Genomic DNA, 19,983 nt, shown 5'->3' with positions numbered 1-19,983 from the left:
TTCTACCAGATACAGCCTACTTATTCTTAAGCCTACGAGGTAAATAATTCGCCCACTTTTCTGTGAGTCAGTGTAGTGCAGCGTTAGATGGATATTTCTCAATTATTTTCATTTTCGGCCTTCTCTTCCATTTTTATATCTTTGTATACGCGTTTTTACTGTATGTGCAATGTAAACCGATTTGAGACAATGACAAGGTCACCCCGATAAATGTTATATGTTTTATGCAATGTTTAAGTAGGTATTAATATTTTATTGACATATTGGTCACAAAGTTGACGGCACATGTATCATTAAAATTCAGTAACATTGAAGAAAACATTTTTTTACGTTGTTCTAAACTATCTACAAAACAATTTGAAATTCAGCGAACTTTTTTGGTTACAATCTTTACATTTTGTTTTCGACAAAATCCTATAGGTATTACCCATTTTTGCATAGTGTGCATTGAACACAAAAGAGCTAACTAACTATTACCTCCAACGAAATTTCGATAGATCAAGTTCATATCACTATAGTTATTGGCATATTTTTTGATGACAGTTTTCGAAAAAAATAATTTCACATAACAAGAATTAATTAATCAACAAGTTTGAAGCATATCCTCCTATTCTTATGTGAAAATTGCATTTTTAATAAACTGAATTTTAGCATTTAAATGAACTGTCACAATTTCGTTTGACATAATATGTACATAATTGCACGTTTTGTTTTCAAAGCATACTATGTAAAAATGGATATTATGGAGATATTTTGACGAAAACAAAAAGTAAACCGTACCATATGAAAAATCACCGTATGGAGAAATTAGAGTTTCTGATTTTTCATAATATTTCAGAAACAATGCGGCTTCTTTTCAATGTTTTTTCGTAATTTTAAATGCATAATTTCGTTGTAATCTAACCTTCTCTGTATCTTCCACAGCTTAGGACATTCTAACGGTATATGTATACCTTGTATAAGTGTGTAAGTAAACATATATTGAAAAAATTATCACATGCATATATCCCAGCGCTTTCGTAATCAAGAAAAAGTTCCAACGACAAAGTTTGTCAAGTCATTGGTGATATTCTGAAATGAAAATTACGTAACAGTTTTACTATAAGCAAACTTCGTGTTTCGAAAGTATAGTGAATTAAATGTCAAAGTAAAAGCGGTATTGTCCACACACGCCTTCACGTTATCTAGATTTTGTCCGTTTCGTACAAGTGCCAAACGTTTCATTATCATTTTATCAATTATCGAATATTCATAGTTATCTAACCGTGGGGAAGTTTCACAAAAAAATTTCTCAATTCTCAGCGTAGGTACATTTTTTCGACAATTTTCTACTGTGTAATTATGTATATGCCAACCTATATTTAATATAAAATCGCCGACCTTGCAAAATAATTGTGAGCTACTCGAATAGCAATTCGTTAATTCTTACTTTCATCTATTTAATCATAATACCCGTACAGAGTGAGGGGTTTTCAATGATGTTGTTGACATAGTTTAAAAAAAATGGTGGTTATAATAACATACTTTTAGATAACCTGTATGTAAAGGGTGGTTACTTGAAAACTGTCCTTCATTTCCTTTTTCGTATGGATTTATTTTTTTTTTTTAACACAACACGAATATGTATGTCACATTTCTGCCATATAGGCCTAACTTACGTTGCAAAGACTTTTAAAGTAGCCTTCAAATATATATGCGGTATTTATAAAGCTAACAGTTTTCGAGATTTTCGCAATTTAATACATAGTTTTATTACATTGTGACCGTGAAATAATTAATTGTGACAACTAAAAAAGTGATGTTAATCTGTAAACTAAAAAATTAATTTCGTAAAATGAAGGCAAATGTTTGCAGACGCAGAGAGATGCAAAATTTGATTTAAAAATTCCATTTTTATTTAATTTGCACTAGATAAGACAGAACACTAATTTTTGAAGCAAATGTACACTACATACAATCCTATAAAACTTTTCCGTCAAAACCAAATGGGGGGGCAACCAAATGTTTAAAAAAACGAAGAACAGTATTAAGCGAAGTGATGAAAATAAGATTGTTAAAAATTGTATTCTTGATTATTAAAAATAACATTTAATATTTCATAACATTTTTCCTATATCTACAAATAAATTAAAAAAAAAAAAATATCTCGACGATTTATTAACATAATATTCAATTGCCTCTGTTTCACGGTTGGCAATTTTTTTTTATTGAAAACCCCACAACTTTTCCCTACATATTCCGAACTTTTGTTCTGAATAACGGAGGAAAAGGCAATTTTCGTGTGACCACCCTGTACATAGATATGCATTGTTATTTAAATTTCAATTTTCGGAACCTACACCATATTATCTTAATGACGGTTAAGTTTCAAGTTCAAGTTTTAATACCTGATACGATTTTTTCAAAAGTCCAGATAACAACTCGTATGCCACACAAAGGAATATTTAATCGTAATATGCCAATTTTGGTATCCTGTATGATTTTTTTTTACTATTTTCAATTCTTCGTTGCAATACATAAGCTACATAAGCTATAGAAATAATTGCGGGTTATACAAATTACAATTTAATTTCACCAAATTTATGGCGAGTGGAATATTGCCGGCCAAATAATAATAATTATATTAGAGGTTCGATTTCAGAGAAAAAAATGTTACAGGCAGGACGTGGTGGATTTGCAGGGACATTACCTAACATCGGTGTTGTTTCAAGTAAGAGGCAAACATAAAAAGTCAACAAACATGACATCACCGACAGAAATATTTACCAATTTAGTTATTCATAAGAACCTGTTTGTTACCAGTCAGTTTATACGATTTTTGCCGTTCTAGTTTTATAACTTAGGTGAACTATAAATATTTATATTATTTATTAGAGTTTACGTCGCCTTGCGTTGACAATTTTCTAACTTGCGTAATATTATAATAACCTACATGTATCTAGTTGAATTTGGAAAAAAAAAACATCTCCAAATGACAGATTTTCTTGTAGTTTAAGAATACTTTCCAGTCACAATAATTATAGACCGTGAAATACAATGTGAAAAATTAGCGCTAATTAAATCAGTCGCTACATATATTTTTTTCACAGATTTTTCCATTCGAAATAGGTCACACACCCCGTATGCATATTATTTTAACGATAAAAATAAGAGGCTTTGACATTTATATTTCGTATCTAGCAACAGATAAAAGATAAGATCAGATACCATAACATTTCAAATATCCCGAAATTATAATAAAATATTAAATTACCTGGTGACATAAGATATTATAAATATTTTCAAAGCTGTAGCAGATGATATATTTTATATAGGATAAATAAATATTGCCAACTACAAGTGTACTATCAAAAATACATTTTTTTTCAAGTGGAATTGTAATCTTTTCAGTCTGATAACGTTGAGTGATAAGAAGGTATATGTATACGCATAGAAAATATAAACATTTTTCAATTTCCAATACCTACGTAAGAAAGATTATACAATTTGTCAAAATTAAAAGTTTTGTTGGGATCATAATATAACTTTATCTTCAGCAATTCGTATATTTTCACATATTTAACTATTTATTACCCCTGAGTATCAGGAACTAAATATCCCTCTTTCTTGTTGTTTAATCGCAATCCGTTGTACATATTTGTGCGTTTTTTATATCCTTAATAATAACAATCACAAAATATTAATTTATATAAAAGAATTATTGAAAATTTCGTTTTTATCAGGTCGAAACATCAACACGAAAATAAGATATGTTCCATTTATTTCTCTATCGGATAAATTATCTATTATTTTTTATTTGGAAAAACCCTACTGCAACAATTCGAAATTCCCCAATAAAGAGATTTTGCATCACAAATACTTTTTATATAATTTATATTTGTCCCAACGATTTGACTATCAAGATAGCATTAAATACGGTTATTCATATGTTAGTAATAAAAAATCCTGAATATTTCTACACGATAGAATAATGGACATTCTCTGATTATGTACTGTAGTATAAGTTTAAAAGCAGGATGACGTAACCAAAGTAGGTATTTGGCTCTAATCTGACCCTCAATAATCAGTGGTTGATCCCAAACTGACCCCAATCAGAATACATTCTTGATTGTTAAACAAGCGTGTCGTTCTAAACATGACGTGATGGTTATTTAAAGATTATTTATTTTCAGGTATTTATAACATGACGATCTAAATTATTCGCCAATAAATATGCAGATACTTGCTAAACCTTTTTAAAAGTTTTTACAGTGTATAGACGTCTTTAAAATTTTTCGTAGACTTGCAACATAAGTAGACATTTTCACATTGAATTGACTACATAATTATAGAGGTAACCTTCAAATTTTGAACATTCTGTATAACTATTAAATTTACTTAATTTGGTGACGTGTTTTTTTATTATCATTTAACCGTTAATTTGCTGCATAATTAAAATATTTTTGAATTTTCATTTGCATATGATGCAACACAGGTAGTAGCTACTTAAAAAACAATTATTTTTGTCAATTAGAAACCGTGGCCAAAAATAAAATAGAAACGTCGAAAAAATTTATTTGTATACAATTGCTTAGCATTGAGAAAGCGGTATTCGAATGGAATGACAAATGGTTATTTTAGTCAAAGTATTAAAACTATTAAACATTCCATTGTCTAATGATGTTATTTTAAGGAGGGTGTGAATGTTTGTTCTATTAGTTATGTTCGAAAAACTACTAAATCCATTTATTTTTATATCTATCTAGGTCTTGACCCGTATAAGGTGTGCAATATTTATTTATAAAAATGACTGAATTTGTCAGTAATGTTTTCGTTACCTCGCAAACATTACAGATACAGGATGTTTTTACTCCTTTACACAGGACAAATTGATAATAATTGATAATTGAGCCACTATATTGTTTAGTTAGTTTTTTTTATTATTTTTAAAAAAGTAAACTGAATAGTTAGAATATAATAAAGTCACAAATATATAGTAACAAAGTGTATAGTACAAACTCAGTTTTTAAATTAGATAATGGACGAAAAATTCTCGGTATAAAATATACTCTTTGACTTACCCACAAGTGCAAAGCTCGCAGATGCATTGTTCCTTGAGTGGCGGCTTGTAATGAGGTTTTTCGGGTTCAATTTCCTTAATGATTTTCTCTATTTTAATTACCTTGTTGTCAGACACTCTTTTGATGTTGGTAATATTCTCCACTTCATTCTGGAAAACGCAAATAATTACATAGTCAGACGATTAAAATAGCCTAATACAATTACTTACAATATCCTTAATATCAATGATGTCTTCTTTTATGAAGGTCTTGTTGACTCTATCGACTGTATCAACAATTTTTGTATCTCTGATGTCAGTAGTGTAATCTTCTATGACGGTTTTCTTGTCGATTACGCTGGATTTTACATCGGTGACATTGTTGATGACTTCATAATTTTCCACGGACGTTACATCTGTGGGTATTAAATCGGTCGGTTTCCCGTCCCTAGGACCTCCCGGTTTCTTGGGATATTTGTCCAAAGGACCCCTTCTGCCTGGCTTGTCTTCGATCGGTTTGGCACTTTTTGGACCTTTAGGTTTCGTGCTATCATAGCTGTCAGTCGTGGTGTAATGTTCTACAGACCTCTGGCTGTCGACAAACGTCTGGGAGTCTTTTATAACAGTTGTTTTAGAATCGGATATATTAGTTACGGATTCGTAACTCTCGACTACTGTCTTAGAATCTGTTACAGGAGACCTGGGGCCTTTGGCAGGGACAATTTTATCGTCTGTGGGTTTTTTTCGTGAAGGGGAGTCGGTTCTGGAAGGTTTGCCAGCCGCGGGGTAGTCTTCAGGACCTTTCCTCTTTTTGGTTGGAGACTCGCCTCTTTTAGTAGGTTTTTTATCGTCTGGGACCTTCTTTTCCTTTTTAGACGGCATACCTGCTGCTGGCAATTCATCTGGCGATTTCTTTTCGGGTTTTTTAGGACCTGACGTATCACTTGGAGATTTTTTGTCTTTGATTGTTACAGGTACCTTCCTGCCGTCAATTACTGTGAACTCTTCAACGATATTGGTGGTATCGACTAATGTTTTCGAATCTCTTACAATTTTGACTTTGGAATCCCGTATATCTGTTACGTTTTCTAAATATTCTGTTGTTGAAGTGTCAGAAGGATACTTTTTGTCTCTTGGTTGATCTTGTTCTGGTTTTTGAGGCTTCCTATCTTTCCTTGAAGGCATTCCAGCTGCTGGTAACTCATCTGGATGGATTCTCTCGGGTTTCCTGGGCTTGTCTTCAATCGGCCTTCTGCCACCAGGTCCAAGTGGTACTCTTTCGCCGTTAACTATAGTATATTCTTCTATAATATTAGTTGTATCCTTAAACGTTTTTGAATCTCTTACAATATTGACTTTGGAATCACGTACATCTGTCACGGTTTCATAATATTCTGTTGTTGAAATGTCTGAGGGAAACATCTTATCTCTTGGTTGATCTTGTTCTGGCTTTTGGGGCTTCGTGTCTTTTCTTGAAGGCATTCCAGCTGCTGGTAACTCATCTGGATGGATTCTTTCAGGTTTCCTGGGCTTGTCTTCAATCGGCCTTCTGCCACCAGGTCCAAGTGGTACTCTTTCGCCGTTAACTATAGTGTATTCTTCTATAATATTAGTTGTATCCTTAAACGTTTTTGAATCTCTTACAATATTCACTTTGGAATCACGTACATCTGTCACGGTTTCATAATATTCTGTTGTTGAAATGTCGGAGGGAAACTTCTTATCTCTTGGTTGATCTTGTTCTGGCTTTTGGGGCTTCGTGTCTTTTCTTGAAGGCATTCCAGCTGCTGGTAACTCGTCTGGATGGATTCTCTCAGATTTCCTGGGCTTGTCTTCAATCGGCCTTCTGCTACCAGGTCCAAGTGGTACTCTTTCGCCGTTAACTATAGTGTATTCTTCTATAATATTAGTGGTATCCTTAAAGGTTTTTGAATCTCTTATAATATTGACTTTGGAATCACGTACATCTGTCACGTTTTCATAATGTTCTGTTGTCGAAGTGCCGGAAGGATACTTCTGGTTTCTTGGTTGATCTTGTTCTGGTTTTCGAGGTTTCTTATCTTTCCTTGAAGGCATTCCAGCTGCTGGTAACTCGTCTGGATACACCCTTTCGGGTTTGCTGGGCTGGTCTTCAATCGGCCTCCTGCCACCAGGTCCAAGTGGTACTCTTTCGCCGTTAACTATAGTGTATTCTTCTATAATATTAGTTGTATCCTTAAACGTTTTTGAATCTCTTACAATATTCACCTTGGAATCGCGTACATCTGTCACGTTTTCATAATATTCTGTTGTTGAAATGTCGGAGGGATACTTCTTGTTTCTTGGTTGATCTTGTTCTGTTTTTTGAGGCTTCTTGTCTTTTTTTGAAGGCATTCCAGCAGCCGGTAACTCGTCTGGATGCAATCTCTCAGGTTTCCTGGGCATATCTTCGATTGGTCTTTTGTTACCAGGTCCAAGAGGTACTCTTTCGCCGTTAACTATAGTGTATTCTTCTATAATATTAGTTGTATCTTGAAAAGTTTTTGAATCTCTTACTATATTTACTTTGGAATCACGTACATCTGTAACGTTTTCATAATATTCTGTTGTTGAAATGTCGGAGGGATACTTCTTGCCTTTTGGTTGATCGTGTTCTGGTTTTTGAGGCTTCTTGTCTTTTTTTGAAGGCATTCCAGCAGCAGGTAACTCGTCTGGATGTAATCTTTCAGGTTTCCTGGGCTTGTCTTCGATTGGTCTTCTACTACCAGGTCCAAGAGGTACTCTTTCGCCATTAACTATAATGTATTCTTCTATAATATTAGTTGTGTTTTGAAGAGTTTTCGAATCTCTTACAATATTGACTTTGGAATCCTGTATATCTGTTACGCTTTCATAATAATCAGTTGTTGAAGAGTCCATAGGGAGCTGTTTATCTTTAGGTTGCAGCTGATTGGGTTTCTGAGGCTTCTTATCTTTTCTGGATGGCATTCCAGCTGCTGGTAACTCGTCTGGATGCACTTTCTCAGACCTCCTGGGTTTGTCTTCAATTGGTCTTTTCTCTCCAGGTTTTAGAGGAACCCTTTGTCCATCAACAATCGTGTAACTTTCAGTTATGTTTGTGTTATCGACAAAAGTTTTCGAGTCTCTAATAATATTGGTCTTTGAATCTTTGATATCGGTAACGGATTCATAATAGTCAGTTGTGGCGTCGGAAGAGTAGTTTGGTCCTCTCAATTTTTGTGGACCTCCTGGTCCAACTGGAACTTTTTTGCCATCGATTATGGTATAGTACTCGGTGACATTTGTACTATCGGAAAAGACTTTCGAGTCCACAGAAGTTTTGGAATCTCTTATTATAGTTGTTTTTGAATCACTGCGGTCGTCTGTAGTCTCGTAGTGTTCTACAGATGTGCTACTGGTTTGAAAGTCAATAGGTTGCCTCCTATTAATGTCAGTGAATTGTTTTACATTTTCAGAGGTTTCTGTTGTTAAAAAATCTTGAGTTTGTTTAGTTGGCTTTCTAGATGGCTTTCCCGCCACAGGTAACTCTTCCGGATGTTTTCTATCTTTCTTTGGAGGTTCTTGAGGGGATTTATCTGGAATTTTTTTACCCCATTCGTCTTTTTTCGAAGGCATACCGGCTGGTGGAAGATCATCAGGTGATATTTTTTCCTTTCTCCTTGACGGAGATTCGGATTTGCGTGATTTCTTATCTTCTGGGCTCTTTTGGCCTCCGGGTGTATATTTTTTTGAAGGTATTCCAGCTGCCGGTAGTTCGTCTGAAGATTTTTTCTCGGGTTTTCTTGAGGGTGACGACTTTCTTTCAGGGGCGTTACGGATCTTACTGGTATCGACATAACTTTCATCCACGTAGTAAGTGGTAGTTGTGTTGTGTTCAGTTGTAGTGTTATCCGAGCCATACAAGTTTTTTGAATCCGTTAAGGTTCTTTTTGAAGGAGAATCGGAGCGTCCCTTGGGTTTTCTTTCTGGAGAACCTGGTCGTTGTGGGGTAGAGGTCACGGGCCCCTCTCTTTTGGGTTTTTGTGGAGTCTCGTAGGTAAAACTACCATTCCAACCTGTCTTTCCGTAGTTACGGTCGTTCGAATAAATAATATCAGTCGAGTCAATAGTGTTATCTTTTATTACTCTTCCTTTGGTGCCTATAGTATTCTGTACAGCCGAAGTGTCGTATACGTTCTTTACCGCCGTGTTCCTGGAATCTACGGAGTGGCCGTAAAAATCCTTTGAATCCGTCGTTGTCTGCTGAGAGCGAATTTTCGATGAGTCCACGTAGTTTTCGTCGACGTAAGTAGTAGTGGAGTCGTCTATAACAGTACTGTCACTTACGACGTGAGTTCTTCTTTTATCTACAGCATCCTTGGTAGCTGTTTTGGAGCTGGTTTGTTCACTTTCAGACCCTGGAATTTGTTGGGTGTCGACGTCAGTGACGGTTTTTATCACGTTACCTTTGGAGTCGTAGTAGGTAGTGGTGGTGGTGAGGGTCGAGCTACCACCGAGGTTTTTAGAAGTCGTCTGGACATTTTCAGTACTGTCGGTGGCTGTTTTAGCACTACTAGTTGTGTCGATTTGTTTCTTAATCGTATCTGTCTTTTCTGTGTCTATAAAATTTTTCGTTCTATCTCTAATGGAATGCTTACTACTATCACTAATGGCATTGTCATGGCTAATGTTTACAGAGGAAGTAGTTTGGTCACCTACCTGGTGTATTTCTCTTGTCGCTTCTGACGATTTGCTCTTGGGTTGCTGCAATTCGGGCACTGCGGAATCGTACTTGGTTTCGCTGTCCCTAGCTTTTTGGGTGTAGTGCACCTCAGGGGTGATGTTGGTACCACTCTTAGTAGCCAAGTGCTCGTCGTTACTGGACTGAGTTGCGTGAGCAGACTCATGATGTTTTTTGTCGATTATCCTCTCCTTACCATCTACTATTTCTACGACATAGCTACTAGAGGAGCTTTGGACTTTGGAGGAACTTTCTTGGTGTGAAGAAGACGTGGAGGACTGTTCCACAGTGGTACCGCCATCGCTTTTAACTATTTGATTTTTTGTCTTCTTACCTTTCTGAAGCGGTTGCTCGTAGACGAACTTGCCGTTCCACGCAGAGTCGTTTTTATTGTAGGTTAGCTTTATTTCCTCCATGGGTTCTGTTACTGTGTAGGTGGATCCCGAGACTTGGGACAGATTGGAAGTTGACTGGTTTAGGTTGGCGGTGGACTGGTTTAAAACTGAACTAATTTGTTGGATATCAGTGGAATGTTTATTAGTAGAGGATGAGTCTTGTGCTATATAATGCCTGTACTCTGTGGACGTGGCTCCAGCTTCTCCATAGGTGGTGATTTTCTCTCCCGTTCCCGCAGGAAGGGTTTCTGTCACAACGTATGTGACTACGTTGCCACTAACTGGTAAATGCGACACATCTGCGATTTGTAGGCTGGAGGACGACGAGGATTTCGACAGATTACCGGTCTGTGTCTTCGTGGAACTACCCCCGACTATTTTGGAAGTTTTCGTGGTGGCGGTTTTGCTCGTGCTAGCGGCAGTGGTACTGGAAGCACTTTTTTTCTTCGTTTTCGTAGTGGACGTACCTACTTTATTCACAGTCATGTTTAAGGCACTCGTGTCTATCACTAACAAAATTAACGTAAAATGAATAACAAAATATAACACTAGTGTAAGTCGTGTACGTGTGAACGCGGTCGCGCTCTTTTTGAAAGTGAAGAGTTCAGCGCGAATGTGAGCCTCGCAGGTTACGGGTGACCGTAGGATAGACCGCTACGTCACACTCGCTCCCACGTGCTGTTAAATCTTCTACATATATGGCTAGTCTGCGAGGTCTGCTTCAGCTTAAGATTCGTCACTTTCTATAAACCTCGAATGTGCAACGCCATTCTCGGAAAACAGATGGATTTTGCGACCGTCTTAACTTTCATAGTTAAAGTTGTATTCGAAAAATCCCAAGTTAAAATAGACGCACACTTCGTAAACGCAGCGGTTTGTTTTATAAAATTCCTGCAAACGAATGCCTCCTCTGTTTGTTGGAATTATTTCGTAAAGCTTATATCACGCCGCGACTTACAAAACAGCTACATGTTTCGGTGTCGATAGAAAACGAACAAAAACACAAAGGCGATTACATTTTATATTAATTGTTCGATATGCAGGTTTTAAATTTTGTATAAATATTGCTGTTGGTACATATAAATATTTCGCGGGCAATAATCTATTTTTTAGATTAACAAAATTACGATTTGAATTAAAAAATTTAGACAGTTCAAGTATGTAATAAATGCACTGTAAATAAGATACAAAACCTCTCAAATTATACAGAGCAAGATAAATATTAAAACAATATACTATTTATAGAAATGATTGATTGACATTGAGAAAAAGATACCTATATCATTCTTAATTTAATTATTATTTTCATATAAATGATACCAATAGCAATCGAAATAAAATCCAAAAGTAGTTAATTACTTTGTGTTATAAATAGAATTGTTTAAAATGGAAAAAGAGATAAATGAAGATTCGTGAATAATTGGTGAAATTTGAACACCCCACACATTAGTCACAAATACAGACATTACATTTCTTCCACTAAAATAAACAAGTTAATCACTTCTAGAGAAAACCACGCACGACAGGGTGACCAAATTTATATAAATCGCTATATATAAGATATGCATTTTATAAATAAGTATCCTTTATTAATTTCTATGAACTATATATAATTCTTTTATTAGTGATTTTATTTATATCCGCAATTCTAAAGGCAGTATGAGACGGAACTATTTTTTTTATGGGTGTGCGTCTAGGATGCCATGTAATCAAAAACGGAACACCATAGGACTACACTAATCCAAACAATTAAAGGGTCAAAAGAATTTCCGAAATTTTTCCGTGATTTTTGACAGACTGTATTTAAGTGAAAAATGGTCGTATCGAGAATTAAAAACAAGCATTTTGAAACTCTGAGATTCTAGTTTTTAGATCTTTCGTCGAAAGTTTTTAGGAGCTACGGTTATCATGCAATTCTAAGAAATAGCGCGACAAAAAAATTTTGCAAATTTTTTTATTTTTTTTCCGAGTTCACGGACTTGGAAATTTTTTTTCTAGCTGAGCCATTGCATGGACCAGATAACTTGTTTATTCACAATCAGTTTTAATTTCCTTTTTTTAAAATTTCGATACGACCATTATTCATCAAAATATCGGACTTTTAATGGAAAGGGATCCTTTTGTCTTCAGTCATCGATATCTTGGCGACAAATGGTCGTACAAAGAATAGAAGAGCAGTTTCGAGAACTGTAATAAATGTCCTATAACATGCTGCTGCAACTTTTCGACATTTTTTTTTTCGTCTTACACGAATTTAAAAAAACCGAAAAAAAGGGTAATTTATGATTTTTTAGAAAATTGACGGCTAAATTAGAAGTATTCACGAAATGACTAATGTTAAGCATTACTTTTACAGTTCGATATACCCAGAAGAACCCTGTGAAGTTTCATCTGGATCATAGCGAACCGTTTCTTTGTTTCAAGCAAACTTTTGAAAAAAATTAAAGGGCCATATTTTTTGAGCTTAAACAGTTCATAATCATTATTAAAATGGAAAAAAAATTAAATTGTTGATAAAAAAAATATTTTTCGAAAAATTTTCAAATAATTTTCGAATTTTTTTTTTGGAAAACCTTCCGGACATTGAAGAAAACAAAATCCAGTTGTTTCTGTCTTATGCCTCTATTCATCAGCTTTTAATTAAATTAAAATTAAAGTTGATGACCCAAACCTGATTTCGATCCCGATTCATACCGTTTTTTGAGACAAATTTATAATTAATTTTTGTGCAGTCTGTAATCACTTAAAAAACAGTTTTTTCAAAACTACCCTTTTTCTTCTGAAAAAAAATTTCGAAAGATTTTTTATTCATTTAAATGTTTGCGGTAAAAATGTGAGAATCTCAACAAATTTTTTTTTCCATTTTCATCATGAAGTGTTTAAGCTCAAAAATCGTGACCCTTTAATTTTTTTCAAAAGTTTGATTGGTTGAAACAAAGAGACGGTTCGTTAGATCGAGATGAAACTTCACAGGGTTCTTCTGGGTATATCGAACTGTAAAAGTCATGCTTAACATTAGTCATTTCGTGAATATTTCTAATTTAGCTGTAAATTTTCTAAAATATCATAAATTACCCTTTTTTCCTGTTTTTTTAAATTCGTGTAAAAGATGAAAAAAAAGTCCGAAAAGTTGCGGCAGGATGTTATAGGAAATTTATTACAGTTTTCGAAAATGCTCTTCAATTCTCTGAACGACTATTTGTCGCCGAGATATCGATGATTGAAGACAAAAGGATCCTTTTCCATTAAAAGTCCAATATTTCGATGAATAATGGTTGTATCGAAATTTTAAAAAAAGGAAATTAAAGCTGAATAAACAACCTATCTGGTCCATGCAATGGCTTAGCTGAAAAAAATTTTTCCAAGTCCGTGAACTCGGAAAAAAAAATAAAAAATATGCAATTTCTTTATCGCCCTAGCTCCTGAAAATTTTCGTCCGAAAGATCTAAAATCTAATTCTTAGAATCGCGCTGTTGTCACGTTGTGATGAAACTTCCCAATATTAATACTCGCTGTATTTTGAAAACTGTTAATCTTACGCCCCTGACAGTCAAACTTCTTACACCCTGTATACGTATTCCTCAACTATAGTAGGATCATATTCGATGCAAAGTCATAAATCATTGCCTGTCAAGGGAACCAATGAAGTACGCTTTTAAGGGTTTTACAAATTGAATAATTTCTTTATACATTATGAAGGGACGAGGGGATCAGTTCAGGTCTGGCACCCTTGTTCCTACAAAAATTCCTTTATTCTCATAAACTATTTATTTTAAATGTAATTAGATTAGAATTAGAATCTTAGAGCTTCAAAATTATTTTTTTTAATCCTCGATAAGACCATTTTTCACTTAAAACAGTGTCAAAAATCACGGAAAAATTTGGGAAATTCTTTTGACCCTTTAATTGTTTGCATTAGTGTATTTGTATTAAATGAGAAATAATAATACATTTTTTTTAGTTACTATTAATCACTTTTTGTAGGTTTTATACAGGCTATTCCTAACTACTTAAAAAGACGTTATCTTTCCAAAATACAAGACGTCTTTGTGTGTTTTTTTAAGTACTTCAATAATCATGTTTTTTTCAAATTTTGAACAATCAGACTACCTATTAGAGGGCATGTTTCAGTGTAACCTTTTTAATAATCTGGCCAGGGGCGTGCGTGTATACAATAGCATACAATTATTGTAAAACATAATATGTACGCCACTAACATTTTTAATTTTGTGAATATATTTTGTAATCGTACTACCTAACAAAAGATGTCTGATCACATTTTTTCATTCAATAATAAAATCTATGATCAATAAACTAATTAATAAAACAGTAAAAAATATGCAGTGATGTGCATATTATTTTTTTTAATAGATGCCTACGCTTACACTCTTGATTTTCGAACAGATGTTAATATAAACTTTCTCATAAGATGGTTTGAAGAATCATCCTCTGAAATCTTTTAAATTACTTTAGAAACACCCGCATATAAGTTTTTTACTTTACAAAACCTTTCAGGCATCGAATTAAATACTTTTTTTATTATTCGAGCACCCTAGAAGTGCCCCACAAAATTATGTTTAGCACTTTTTAAAAAAAAGAGTGCTGCGTGTAGAAAAACAACGAATAGAATTTTTATTCAAATTTGGTATGCAACTATTTTGGCAGGCGGCGCGGCAGTTATCTTTTACAGATATTATCTGTATAAAATATTCTATTTACAAAATGTCTAATAGCATGGACGTTAATTTATGTAAAAGCTCAAAATTTACAGTTTTAGTACCTACCCACATAGAGTTTACAAAATTCTTAAATCAACGAAAAAAAATGCAGTTTTCCTATCATTTAATTTCTCTATAGGAATCTATGAAAGCTACAAAAGAATTAAATGCATATTCGATAGAACTTATGTTACGCAACTTTTTTGCAATTCAACCAACATTACATCTCTTACTAGTTTCAAAATTTCCATAATGATCATCCCAGTGTTAAGGGGAGGAACATACGGATTAGTTCGATTTTTTTTACCTCGCTGACACAATTACGCGATCTCCAGAAAGAAGTTCTCGAATCTCTGGCGGCCCACCTTGGTCTGTAATTCTCATTTAACGCTCACCGTTATGGGCATAAAAGTGGTCCAGCAAGGATTACTTCCATTGGCGATATTACTTAAAGAGAAATTTTTTTAATCGTAAAAAGCTGTGATGAAGTAAGGATATTACGAGTTCAACATATAACAACTACATAACTACATATCTAGTTTGATTGTTTTATTAAATATACAGGGTGTTCTGAAAGTCCGTCAGGAAACTCCTGGAGGTGATTCTACGGATTAAAATAATTGTCAATTGTTTGTAAGTTACAGCTTGTCAAAGTTCATTTTTTTTTATTTTTCTACGTAAATAACTTATTTAATTCAAGGTCTATTAGTCTCTCATTTGGCACACCCACTAAGTAGATGAAGCTCTATTGGACCTATCAGAGGAAAGTTTCATTATGCGCCGCTAGACGGCACTTCACCTAGAACTCAAAATTTGTTTTGTTACTATTTCAATCCGTAGAATCACTTCCTGGAGTTTCCTGACGGACTTTCAGAACACCCTGTCTATTTTAATTATTCGGTCTTGTACTTTTATTTTATTTTAAAGGTAGTACGTATTAGGCGAATTTGAATAAATTCAAAAACTTTTCCTAAAATTCTATAAAATGAAGTTCTTTGATATCAGAAATCTATGTATGTGAAAGATGTCTAACCTTATTACAGGCTGTTTCTAAAGTAGAGGTCAAAAATCCACAAGCGTTTTCTGTGGCCAAAAATAAAGGTTTTTTTTTTGTTATATAAATAGGTGGGGGGGGGTCTTAGGACAGTCATTGTTCAGCTAAAGCGTGTCAAAAATTAAAAAAAAGTTTTTATTTAAACTAAATTCGGTGTGCATATTTATAGTCCAGTCACTGAAGGCAAAAATAAGGTAAAAGCTCCCAATTCTTTCGAATAGCATGGATTTTCCTGAAAATTTGCGTACAAGCTCATCTGACTCCCCACTTCAAAAGTTATATTGTCTAGATGTGTGTTTTTTTCTATTTGGGGGTGAAAACTACCCTTGTACGAAAAAAATGCGAAAATCGCAGATTTACGTATTTTAAAGATTCAATTCATGTTCAAATATGTTGGATAAAGTTCCTTTCATGTTTTTTAATATAATTTATGAAATTTAATTACTTTTCAATCCTTAAAAATCCTTGAAAACAACCCTTCCATGGCCAAAAAAATAGAAAAAAAAAGTTTTTAACAGTTTAAAATATTCTTTTGGTGCATTCACAATGTATTGCATTTCTTTTGTTATTCATTAGAAAGCTTGCGACTCATTAAAAAGTTGCAACCTTTAAAAACCATCCCTTATAATAAAATAAACAAAAAAATATTATTGAAAGCTTGAGATGTTTTAATGGTATGCATATGTTGAATTATAAACTTATATTGCAACTTTTCAGCCACCCAATAAACCCTTATGGAGGACCTACCCCTCATAAAAAACCCTACCCCTTATAGAAACATTTCCTAAAAATTATATGTGGGTATGGTGATACAATTATTTTTTTAAATTTTATTATTATTATTAAAATACTTACTCAAATCAGTTCACAAGTGCCCCAAAATACACAAAGATGATGGTAATTTACCCGCTCCGAAAATTTTACCAAAAAAATGCGATAATTTTTTTTACCCTTACTTTTGTAATTTTAAAGTTATAAATTTACTCAAAAAAACACTGTAGGAATTTAAAGCACTTTAAGTTCTGTGAATTGCAGTTTTTTTGAGCCCTTCGTTTTTTAGATTTGTAAGTTAAAAGGGCTCAGGAAAGGCAGTCCTGGAGCTTAGTTTTGAGCTTCTAACGGTCATAACTCAAGTCAAATTTTGTCCTACAGAAATTTAAAAAAAGCAAATTGTTCAGTAAGAAAAAAACTACAATTTCTTATTCTATAATTTTTTTATAACTGTTAGTTTTTGAAATATTTTGAAATAAAGCGATTTTAAAAAAAATTAAAAATTTTATTCAAAAGTAAATGAATAGAAATATTTTTTTAAATTTAGGCTTCTAAAATCACTCAAATTCCCAGAATCTACTGTTAATACATAAATAAAGTTAATTGCAGAAGGAATACGTTTAATTTTTTTTCCGTCAAGTCATTAATTTTTTAATACCGATTTTTTTTTTCTCAAAAATCAAGACAATTATTTTATTTTGATTATAACTTCATTAGTTTTCATGCTAACGACTTTTACCACCACTCAATTTAAAGGTCTTATCAAGAACTTTTAATAAGTGTTATATAATTTTCCCTCGAAAAACCTTTAATTTTTCCGCTACAGGACGTTGAATGTTTCGATTATAGCTATCTTCGAAATTGACTTCAACTTCTGGGGGTCATAACTCGGGTTCTATACCACCTACAAAAATAAAAAAAGCAATCTCTTTGCTATTTAATTACCTTCATTTTTGCTTATGATCATTTTTTTGATAAAAATTGTAGTTTTGGAGATATTCGCGAAAAATTGCTCAAAAACATGCATTTTTTGTGCTAAAAACGAACATGTTTAGGCGCAAATAACTCAAAAAGTATTGACTGTACAAAAACTTCTTATATATATTTTGTTTAGAATTCGTCCCTCTATCGAATCGTGAGGTTATTTTTAACAAAAAACTTCCCACCTTCCAGAAGGGGTGGCATCCACCCCTAGGGTAAAACCACACATCGGCACTATATAACATTTGTTTCTTAGACTATTCCCTAGCTACAGTTCAAATTTCACGTCAATCCATTCCATCCGAAAAAATTGGTAGCCAAAATGCTTCAGTGACTGGACTATTAGTATGACAGTAGGTTAAGAAACAAAAAATTACCAGCTTTAAAAACTTACCAGTGGAAGTGTGGGTATCATCAATCATTATTTGCCAAAATATATTACAAATAAAATAGGTCACCATATGCACCATTGTATTATCTTCACTTTTTATTTCTTTGTACTTATTATATTCTAAACCGATTAACAACAAAATTGATTTATTATATTTCGATATGGTATTTTTTGGCAATCTTTGGTATATTCTTTGCCATTTTCCGAGATATCCGTTCTAAATTCCTATAGCACGGAGATCTCTCCAACTGGTAGCATAGTTTCATAGTGGTGAGATGTGTGGAAATATTTATTTCGCCGCCATGTTTCGAAATTTATCAAAATTTTCAAAGCTTTTCGATCCAGGCTTCGCATATTGCCTTCGAAGAAAAAGTTCAATCAATATGGATGTGTAGAAATATTTCGTCGATATGGCATTCCTCGGCAGTTTGTAACATTCTCCGGCAATCTTTGGCAATATCCGGCAATTTTCAGGGAATATCATTGGTTAGGTTAGGTTTTACCATTCTCCGAGTTGTCCGTTTTACATTTCTATAGAACGGGGATCCTTCAAACTGTCAGCATAGTTTCATAGTAGATCCATAATATGCATCAACGGTGTATGTTACAACATAAAACCACCATACCTTTTTTACATATACTGAAATATCATAAAAACACCTTCGTTTTCCTATTATTAAAAAAGTATAGAAAAACAAAAAACTAAGTGTTCTTAGAGATCTCTACGTTTTAGTCAAAAACTAAGGTTATACTCGTATTCGCCTACCGCTAAAACATCCCCATACCAAATTTCATAGAAATATCTTAAAAAGTGACGGTACGACTGTCCACAAAATAATGATACAAAATATAACTGTTCAGTCATAAATATTTATTATTCCATTAACATTTCACAAAATATTTGGTTACGTTTATTATTTTAAGGTAATACAAGGCAGTTATAGCTATACCATAAGAGAAATATAAAAAATACAATATTTACGGCTAGCTTGTTAATAAATAAATAAATAAATAAATACTTTAAATCTGTACTTTATCGATCACAGTTAATAAATACCACCAGACAACACGCCTGTCTCTTAACATATTATATGGTATGCAATTATACAAAAATTATTAAAAAGTAACTACATTTTAGTAAAATTGGCACAAGTTGGTGAAGAGAGAGAAGTTATAAAAAATAATAGTAGGTCCGTTTGAACTGCTCTCGTTAACTTCTGCTATAGAATAACGAGAGCAATGTGTAAGTACATACATTTAACTGGGCGTTAAAGATATTTCAGGCAGTTTTGTTTTCAATACGGTAATAAACTTACTAAAATCTATCTTAAACTAGCGTACACATAGAAGTTAAAAAAAATACAACACTAAGTGAATTTGGACTACTCTCGTTAATTACAGCAATAGAATACGAGAAATGTATAGGTACATACGCTTAACTGGAAGCCAAAAATAGTTCAGGCAGTTTTGTCTAAAGCAAATTTTAGTCCTGAATTGAATTTTTTTTTTCTGTATTATATCATGCCTGTTTTAAATACTAACTTAATAAAATCTTATTAGAAATAGTGTACAGAGAGAAATTATAAAAGATTATAGTAGGTGCATTTGAACTACTCTCGGTAGTTGCTACCACAGAATAAATTCGAGAAATGTATAGTACATAGTAGGGTGGCCCAAAAAAAACGAATATTTTTGTTTCGTGTCTTGTGAAAATATGTTAGTTTATCATGTTTTAAGAGCCCCTCAAAAAATCAGCTCAAAAAAAATGTTGTTTTAATTTTTTATCGTTATTTTATCATTTTTTAGGTTGAAAAAAATCTCGATTCTGAAAATTTCAAATCGATATTTTAATTTCTAAAGGTCACTCATAATTATTTTAACTTTTAAAGTGGTGTACCCTGTTTTCGAGCGACCT

At 33.3% G+C, this 19,983-nt stretch overlaps 1 protein-coding gene across 1 annotated transcript in view; it reads right to left on the bottom strand.

Annotated features, from left to right (window-relative positions):
- Positions 1-10,791, bottom strand: part of LOC108913340 (titin) — a 30,144-nt gene extending 19,353 nt beyond the window's left edge. Inside the window, exons 1-2 of the mRNA XM_023454766.1 lie at positions 5,270-10,791; positions 5,061-5,209 (exon numbers count right to left, since the gene is read on the bottom strand). Coding sequence (XP_023310534.1) covers positions 5,061-5,209; positions 5,270-10,639 — 5,519 coding nt within the window. The 5' untranslated portion in view covers positions 10,640-10,791. The remainder of the gene's footprint in view (positions 1-5,060; positions 5,210-5,269) is intronic.
- Positions 10,792-19,983: the final 9,192 nt, after the last annotated feature.

This window comes from Anoplophora glabripennis, unplaced genomic scaffold (genome assembly GCF_000390285.2).
Source record: "Anoplophora glabripennis isolate ALB-LARVAE unplaced genomic scaffold, Agla_2.0 scaffold426, whole genome shotgun sequence".
In the NCBI taxonomy this organism is placed as follows: domain Eukaryota; kingdom Metazoa; phylum Arthropoda; class Insecta; order Coleoptera; family Cerambycidae; genus Anoplophora; species Anoplophora glabripennis.
The sequence above is the reverse complement of the archived record's forward strand: the minus strand, read 5'-3'. Positions and strand labels throughout refer to the sequence as shown.